Source organism: Drosophila virilis, chromosome 5 (genome assembly GCF_030788295.1).
Source record: "Drosophila virilis strain 15010-1051.87 chromosome 5, Dvir_AGI_RSII-ME, whole genome shotgun sequence".
Lineage (NCBI taxonomy): Eukaryota > Metazoa > Arthropoda > Insecta > Diptera > Drosophilidae > Drosophila > Drosophila virilis.
In genome coordinates, this window is record NC_091547.1 from 14804311 (window position 1) to 14814069 (window position 9759).

Consider the following 9759-nt stretch of genomic DNA (forward strand, 5'->3'; position numbering starts at 1 on the left):
AATATTTAAGTTAGTTTGATATATTCGCGGCTAGCTTAATAATTGTTATCTCTCTCTCTCTTATAAATATTTAGTAATTATTGCGACTCTAGCAGCTGAGCAACTGGCTATACGATTGTTTTCAAGCCGGTTCTATAAAATGCACAAGTTCTATTTCAAGCAGCTCAGTTGATATTGAGCGCGAACGGAACTCTGACTTAATCTCAGTATACACAAGTGCACACAGATTTGTATGTACATATACTAAACAAAGACAAGCTATTATGAAAGTGAGCTAAAGTGCGCAGAAATACAGAAAGTCTACAAATGCAAACGAGAAATAGAAAACATATCAAATGTTATTTACATTTATAAATAATAAATAAATAAATTTCAAAAAGTTTTCTACCAATCGGGAATGCAGTTCCGCCTACACGTAACTGTGCCTCATCCGATATAAAAATGATATTAACGTGCATTATTTGTGATAAATGCATTTTTCATTCAAGAAATCCGGTTCCGTCGACCCAAGTTTATTGAAGCCTTGCTAATTTCCGAAAGAAAATCGAAGTTTATAAAAAATTAATATCCCATCCCTGGCATTTACAAATAGCAAAGAACTAGAATGTTTGCGAACGCAGCTTGGCTCTGGGTACTGGGTATTCCCCAATTGGGCATTCCCAACAGCTGACACTTTTGATAAATGGAAACCTTTAAACCCAATTGATAACCTACGCACAGCAAGTGCGCTTGCTCTGATAAGTGTGATGCATAATCATATCAGCTGGACTCTCAACTACAAATGAACCCCTTTTAATTTTTCTCTGTATTGCAGCTGATGGACGCCGCTCGATACTGGCACGCACTGCTGCTGGCCTGGGTTGTTGTGGCTCAGAATCAGCTGACGAATGGCCAGCAATCCGAGGGATCGATGTCACCATGCGGCTTAACGGAAAGTTGCGTCACCGAACAGCGCTGCATCGAGTCGGACGATTCGGGACGCGGTGCAATTAGGCCAAGGATGGCGCGCGTCTGCGGTGAAGGGCTTGTGTGCTGCGACCAGGAGCAGCTCGACAGCTGGGACGCCGAACAGAATAGGACGGATGCACATAAAGCCACTACCACACCCATAACCACAATCACCGAGGAATCCTTCTACGAGAGCTGCGGCAAAGACATGGAATGTGTGCCACGAAACCTGTGTCGGGACAACATTATTATCGACGATGGTCGCTATCTTGTGCATCCCCGCATTGGCGATCAGCCGTGCACAAAACCCTTGCATCGCTGCTGTGCTGTGGACCAGCGGGTAGGTCTTAACCTTCGATTCTTGCAAGTGTGACTGTTTGCTATATTATGCACCCTGAATGCAGGTGGCCGCCAATGAGAGCTCGTACGTTGTCAATCTGAATAACTTTAAGTACCAAGGCTGTGGGCGTAGCAATGCCAAGGGCCTCATCGATGATTTTAAATACCAAGAGGATGTTGCGTTCTTCGGTGAATTTCCCTGGATGGTGGCGGTGCATACCGGACGCAATATCTACCTATGTGGCGGTACATTGATTCACCCACAACTGGTTCTGACGAGTGCCCACAATATAAGAAACCAAACAGTGGACACGCTGGTGGTACGAGTGGGTGACTGGGATCTCAGCAGCGTCGCAGAACCATACGAGTTTCAGGCGCGCCGCATAAAGCAAATAATCGCCCACGAGGAATTCGATCCCGGTGCCCATTACAATGACATTGCACTGCTGGTGCTGGATGAGCCCGTTGACCTTCAGCCCCACATTCAACCGCTTTGCCTACCTCCGTCAGAAACGCCCAAGTTGCTGGCGGAGTTACGGACAGCTCTGTGCTATGCCACAGGTTGGGGTAGTCGACTACCGGACACCAACAAGAATGAGCGACAGCTAAAGCGTATAGATTTACCCATTGTGAGCAAAGCCGAGTGCCAGGGTAATCTGAGACTCACACAATTGGGTAAGCGTTTTCGACTGCGACCAAGCTTTATCTGCGCTGGCGGCGTCAAGGGGAAGGATACGTGCAATGGCGACGGCGGCTCACCGTTGTTCTGCACACTACCCGGACAGACCGATCGCTATCGACTAGTGGGCATTGTTTCGTATGGCGTTAGCTGCGCCCAGGAAGACGTACCAGCCGTCTACGCAAACGTACCATACCTACGCAGTTGGATCGATGAGAAAGTGAATTCACTCGGCCTTGAATTGGAGACCGTTTAAGCCAGCATTATCAATAAAATACATCTAATCTGAATTGAATGCTTATGAAGAATGAATGTTTATGCACTGGAAAGATGTCCAATAGGATTAGGATGCAGAAAGTTCGATCCTCATACCTTTCTGCAAAGCCTGGTAACTATGTCAATAACCCCTGTATTCTGATTAAATAATTTAATCGCTATACCGCTGTACCAACAAGTTTTGAGAATAGAATTGAAGATGGTCTTTAATTAATTGCTTATAACCCAGAATCAGAAATAGTTTCGCTTATTAACTCAACCAATGTAAGAACTAACGCATTCTAAGTATAGGCTCATGCCGACATCTAAGCACATGTTCTGTTTATGTAATCAGTCTTAATCCAAAACAAGCAAATTTATTGCCACTATTATTGGCCGTTAAGTATAACAAAAGAAGGATAGAGGCAAAGTATCTATATGCCCCCAGCTTAAAATACTGAAATAGCTGAGTTCCAGCATATTGTAGCTCGCTGGCCGTCAAGGAATTCTCAATGTTGCCATAGCTGAAAATTAAGTGGATTTTGCAGCACGAGCCAACAAAAAATATAAAAAAAAATAAAACAATGAAGACTGCCTTGGACGGCGAACCGAAAATTGAGAAATTACATGCTGTGAAATAGCTGGGGAATTGATTTTCTGGTGGCGGTGGTGCTGCTTGCCTCCTGATGCGCCTCCTCCTGTGGCTGCTGCTGCTGTTGCTGGCGACGTCTTCGCTAAAAACCCATTTCTCAAGTAAATTGCTAAGAAATGTTATTTATTGGCGTTTTTCATGCACATGCAACTAGCTATGCTCTAGTGCAGTCCGCACGCTTATCGATTTTCCTAGAGCAAATATTCGCCTCTATTTTGGAGTATTTGCATTTGGCCCTACGGCTGTCCGTGCACTGGTCCGAATTCACGCCTGATTAGCTTACATTCCTTGGTCTCCGATAACAAATATTTACCAAATTGATTATCATTTAATTATAATAAAGCATAATGTCCAATACAATTGCAAATGCGCACTTGTGTGTGTGTGTGAGTATCAATGTCTCTAACTGTGTGTGCCCTCCTGTGTGCGCGTGTGTGTGTGTGTGCAATTATGATGGCCCTGGCCGCAATTGTGTTGCATACTTTGAGGCACATTTGCTCGCCGGCTCTAACGGCAGCTGCAGCCTCGCCTCTGTGTGCACATGGCATCAAATTACAAATGATGGCTGGCCCGAGGGAGCGGGGCATTACGAAGAGGAGGAGAAGGCGCTTGACAGAGGCTCTCCGCTTTGCGGCCAACCAACGGAAGTAGAAACAGATGCAAAGGGCAGTTAGCAATGTGTGTGTGTGTGTATATTCCTGTATGTGGCTGTGTGTGTGTTTGTGTTTCTATGCGTTTGCTTTGCAACATGAAAAACAAAACATGCCACTAATGTTCAACAGAGTCATTCACGCATTCATACCTATGCTTATGAACAATTGACACTGGCTAATTGCACTGGAAAATCCGCTAAATTGAACCATTCAGGGTTTCAGCGAAGTTTAATGCGTAGGAAAGCACAGAGCACGAAACAGAGAATCGGACAAGTATTAACAACATTTAAAGCTAAAAATGTATCTCAATTGAAACAAGTCCATTTTATTGCGTCTCGAATGCTGTTGGAATGCTAATTAACAGCCCAAGAGTGAATTACGAACAATCCTTTCAGAAATGCAACAGCCAGGGCTGTCAGTCAAAAATAGGCCGGGGCCATTGCTGGTTTGGGGGCGCTCTGGTCCTGCAAAACAATTAAATGCATGCCCGCCTGTCTGGCCACATGGCGTATACGCAATTTGGCGCAGCACGCATTAAGCATGCGCCCCGTGTACCGGTGACAGCGACATGTTGTCAACGTTTTAGAAAATTTGTTATGCAAATTGCTTATTAACTTTATGGCTGGCTGTCCAATTGTCGCTTCTGGGGTGCCGCGCATTGCAAATGTACAACATTTTCAATTGTCAATTAGCGGAGGCCCTCCGCTCCTACCATGAACGCAAAATCACTGGAGTATCCTATAAATTGCAGGCTGCATTTAAACCTAGCCCGGTTCATGGCCATAGAGTTCATCGACTTACATTAAATGCACATAAAATTGGCAAGCTTCGATTTTAATTTATGTGCCACCGCCACGTACCTGTGCTGCAAGAGACAAAGAGTAGAAGGGGCGCCGATTCGAACACCAGAGCTGGACTCGAACTGTGTCTGGTTTGCGCTTAGTGGCCTGCTAATGACATTGGCACTATCTGAAATGGCCTTTAGTTTAATTAAAAAATTTCGTTTTGTGTTAGCTAATGGCAACTGTGTAATTTATGACGTCAGTTGCCAGGATCTGAACATTTGCTGCGGCCTGCACCACACAGCAAACTATAGCTGCACCCAAAGGTGGTGGATTCGTAGTAGAAATTTTAATTGCTATAGTTTTATTTTTAGTATATCAATAGTTGCAACAATCAAGAGTAATAGTAGCAAAGGGTTGGAACTTACGGCGCGGATAGCCAGCTAAGCTCTAACTATTTAATCATGCTCACCTATAGGCTTAACTAGTCGTAATTAATTTTGATTTAAGTTTAATTCATTAAACCCATGAAAAGTTTGAAAAGTGGAAGCACTCAAACCCACACTTTCTTCTTTTAGTTTAATATCAATCATATAGTATCATCAACGAGATCGGACGCATGTCTCTTCGCTTCAGAAGCTTGAGCACAACTTTCACTCCTATGTATGTATGTTCAGCAACCACTGCAATAATATTTAAACATATCGTGTTCTAGTCCATTAGGGAGTTTTGGCTGGTCCAATTATAACTTCATTCCATTCAATTCAGTTACAATCGATCTTCATTCAATTAACCACATTCTTAGAGAAGATTAGCTAGTTTTAAATAAGTAACTAAATTGTTTGACTCGCAAGTTGATTTAATTTCACTTCATGCATAAAGCAAATCTTTATTTTTACTTTTACTTAGAGAACTCCAGCGGGTGATTATATACGTAAGTTGCAGCTGGAAGCGGTCACCGTCTCGAACCCAGTCATCGACGCTGTGATCCAGCTCAGGTTTTAATTAAAATGAAGCCGTAACAGAAAAAGCTGGGGCCAGAAGCACAAATACTGGAAATGGAAATGGAAATAAATTTTACACTGTGCGTCGAGGCGAGAATTTGAAGTGAGGAGTTTCGTTTGGCGGGTTGCAGCGATTTGTACGGTTCCATAATTCGCATGGCCTTTGTTTTGTTTGACTTTGATGGCTTTGAAGCGGGCGTGGCTGCTGCGATTTTACAGTCAGTGCATCATTTGATAAGCAAATATTTTAAAATGGTTCAGCATTTAACAAAGCGACGCAGTGCAAACAGAAGGTAAAACACCTCAGGGCCAATCGCAATGCCAATTTGCATTTACCCAGCGTCAACACACACAGCCAGTGCACGAGCAGGAGTAGAGCGTGTGACGGCATTGGGATGTCAAAAGGTTATTTTGGATAAAATGATATTCGCATGTTTTACTTTCATTAAATGCGAATCGTGCAACGCGTCGTATACGGAACGTGTTATTGTACGGCTACTTTTGGAGCCAGTTTTCATGCTGCCTGCTAATCGGCTGCAGAGTGCTTAGCTGAAAGTTAGTTTGGCAGGTTTGGCGTTAGGGGTAGGGGTGATCCTTTTCGGAGAGTAGCTGTAGCCCGTTGCACCTGCTGCGGAATGCCTGCAAAATGGCTGCGAAATTTTGCTGGCATGTTGTCGACATTTTTATGGCTGCCGCTACGAAATTCTACTTGCTGCAGACGCTGCCAGCCACTTGGTTGCCCAATTAAAAGTTTTAGCACATTTTCACTTGAAATTAATTGTCGGTAAACGTAATTCATGTCCGAGACACGAATGCGAAAGCAGCACCCAAGCGACAGCAACATCAGCAACAACAACAACAACAATATAAAAGACACGGACCACATTTTTTTGGGCGCACTTGTAAGTGTTGCCAAGCGCACTAACACACCCATATACCCGACAGATTGTTGCTGTTGTCTCGCATACTGATGTTGTAGTGGGTACTTAAATTCCAACAATTTCACTTTTTTGCTCAATACAAATATTACAGCATGCTTTTATTTACATCATAAATATCACTTTCGCAATTTAATTGCTATTGCAGCTGTTACTCATCCCCGCCAAGTCGTTCAGCTCCCGGCCAGCCCGGCTACGTAGTGTAATCCGCAGTTTAACTAAGAAATATTCAGCTAAGGACAAAAAAAAATGGAATGCAAACTGCAATTAAACAGCTCGAAACAATGCAAATGAACTGCGAGCAATGCAAATTATGCAACAACATATTTATAAGCACAAACAACAGCAGCTTGTCGCGTTGCAATCAACAGCCACGCCCCTTTTGCGCTGCATTGTTGAGAAAAAAATAAAAAAAAATGAAACGGAAGTAAAAAACGTAGTCGGCAAACTGCAAGAAAACATCCGCTAACCTAGTCTGTGGGAGGCCTCCCACTGTAAGATTGCTTGGCCGACTGACATCGCCGCCGTTGTTTGTCTTCAATGGCATTAGGTTCCCTTAATCTATATGCAAATTACGCTGCCCCCTTGCACAAGTGTTCGTGTGTGTGTGTGTGTGTGTGTGTGTGTGTGTGGGTGGGCGTGTGGTTGTTTATGCAGAATACGCACAAAGTGCTACATGAGTTCACCCCCAACCGCCAGTTGAGTCATGCCGCTGTCAAAACCGCAGTTTGTTGTGTGTAGCTTCAGTTAGAAATTGTGGTGACTTCTGACCCTTGACCAGCTCAAGCTTGAGCCATACTCAAACTAACCCAGCTGCAATTCAACTGGCTCAGCTGCGAAGTCCAATCGATAAGCCCTTGCAAATGCATCGTAGAGGAACTATTAAACATAATATTAGCACTCGACTAGTTGCCTTGCGATCTCATGCAAGTTCACATGTCACAATTTGAATAAAATCAGAACAATACCTCATTATAAAGGAGCTTCTCCTGGCGCTGACCAATGTGCAGTCAAAGACGTTATTGAGTTGAAAGTGAGCACTAAGGAAGGATTATGGATTATTAGTGAGCGATTGAACTTATTTACCAAGTCCGAAAGTTATCATTGATTGAAGCGCGCTGTTACACAACACGCAAAAGCTGTTTTCCAGGCTAAGATTCATTTCTCTGCATTTCGCTTTCTTTCGACAAAATGTAGCTGCTTCATTTGCCGACTACTCAATGTCTATTTGCCATGCGACTAGGGCAAAACAAAGCACTTGAGGTGCTTCAATGGGCATCAACACATCAACAGACAAATGCACTCATATAATCAAACACACACACACACATACATTCACATGGACCCCAGGCAAGTCAGCTAATTATGTCAATTGCAGAGCTCTCCCTGACACTTGCCAGCAATTGCCACTTTATGTTAAGTTTCGCACTGCGATGCATGCGGAAGGGCGTGAAGGGCAGTGGGCGTGACAGGGAGTGTATACACTTTGCATAGTTCGGTGCATGTCAAAGAACGGCAAAAATGCAACAACAATTCTCAAGTAGTCCAAGGAGAGTGTTGCATGTTGCACGTTGCCGGTTAATGATGAAACGAAGCGCTGCAGGCAAATGTTTGACGAGCTGCGACAAAAGAAATTGATTCACACAAATCATGTGTGTGTATTTGTGCATCAAATGCAAATACATTCAATTAGAATACAGCTTTGATGTTTGTTTCTGACTTTTGACACACACACCAACACACACACGCACGTGCTTACACACACACACACACACGTGCGCGCATAATAGAATATAGTAGGTCAGGGCCGCCTGAAAGCAGGCTACAGTTCTCACTCGCAATGCAGCCACTTAGCCTAACCACACGCGAACCCTATGCTGACCTATAGAAAGGCACACACAATACAAATTCGAACACATGCACAGATATTATAAAGTGCGCTACACTTACAAATCTTTTTGGCAGCCACGTGCGGAAGACAAACAAGTCCAAGCCTCGAAAATCAACTCACGTAGAGCTCGTTATTTATTCAAGTCAATGGAACACTGACATAGCCCCACAAACAGGCCCAAGCTTACACACACACACTCGCACATGGAGAAATTTGCTACTATTTGGCCTAAATGTGCATTTGGCAAAATGGCCAACGTAGTAGCCGCAAAAATAACGTATATTGGCAGAAAAAAAATGCCAACTACGACTTCAGTCAAATAACAATAACAATTCAATCAAATTGTGCGCGTGTTCGTGTATATGGAAATCTACGAATGCCAACAAATAACAACATTGAATGTGACGTGGCTGCTTGGCAATACGGCGGGTGATAGAGTGGAGGATGGAGGCATGCAGGGGAAAGGCAGCTTCAAAACATTGCAAAACGCAACCCGAAATGTTTTGATATAAATGAGCAATTGCCTTAGATGAGCTGAAAAGCTTTCCGAGTGCCATAAAATAAATGAGAGGAAATACCAATGCCTCGCTCTCTCTCTCTCTCTCTCTATCTCTCGCTCTGCGCCTGCGCAGTCAAATTGTCCCAATTTAACCGTAAGTTATCTTTATCTACAGCCGAATATGCGGTTAAATGGAATTTCCCCATGTGAAGCTCGTGACTTGTGCGATGTTTCCTGGCGATGTTACGGGCAACAACTGTGTACAAGGCGCCAATTGTGCCTGGGGAAAGAAAAAATCAAAAAGCAATAACTGTATACATTTCTGAATAGGAACGCTAAAGATAATGTAATAATCTCGGGTAATAGCTCCGCGCGGAGATATGACGTTCCAAAACGACATAACTCCCCGCGGAGATATGACGTTCCAAAACGACATAACTCCGCGCGGAGATATCACGTTCCAAAACGACATAATTCCCCGCGGAGATATGACGTTCAAAAACGACATAACTCCCCGCGGAGATATGACGTTCCAAAACGACACAACTCCGCGCGGAGATATCACGTTCCAAAACGACATAACTCTGCGCGGAGATATGACGTTCCAAAACTACATAACTCCCCGCGGAGATATGACGTTCCAAAACGACATAACTCCCCGCGGAGATATGACGTTCCAAAACGACATAACTCCGCGCGGAGATATGACGTTCCAAAACGACATAACTCCCCGCGGAGATATGACGTTCCAAAACGACATAACTCCGCGCGGAGATATGACGTTCCAAAACGACATAACTCCCCGCGGAGATATGACGTTCCAAAACGACATAACTCCCCGCGGAGATATGACGTTCAAAAACGACATAACTCCCCGCGGAGATATGACGTTCCAAAACGACACAACTCCGCGCGGAGATATCCCGTTCCAAAACGACATAACTCTGCGCGGAGATATGACGTTCCAAAACGACATAACTCCGCGCGGAGGTATGAAGTTCCAAAACGACACAACTCTGCGCGGAGATATGACGTTCCAAAACGACATAACTCCCCGCGGAGATATGACGTTCCAAAACGACACAACTCCGCGCGGAGATATCACGTTCTAAAACGACA

General features: G+C 44.1%; 1 protein-coding gene across 2 annotated transcripts; it reads left to right on the forward strand.

Moving 5' to 3' along the window:
- Positions 1 to 87: 87 nt before the first annotated feature.
- LOC6625768 (phenoloxidase-activating factor 2) lies at positions 88 to 2256 on the forward strand. 2 transcript variants are annotated; one of them, XM_015173864.3, is made up of 3 exons: positions 88 to 230; positions 815 to 1288; positions 1353 to 2256. In XM_015173864.3, exons 2-3 carry the CDS (start codon positions 818 to 820, stop codon positions 2220 to 2222), a joined length of 1341 nt encoding a protein of 446 aa, XP_015029350.1. In that variant the 5' UTR covers positions 88 to 230; positions 815 to 817; the 3' UTR covers positions 2223 to 2256. The 2 variants fall into 2 exon arrangements, with proteins under 2 accessions (XP_015029350.1, XP_002049875.1); XM_002049839.4 differs by lacking the exon at positions 88 to 230 and adding an exon at positions 249 to 269.
- Positions 2257 to 9759: the final 7503 nt, after the last annotated feature.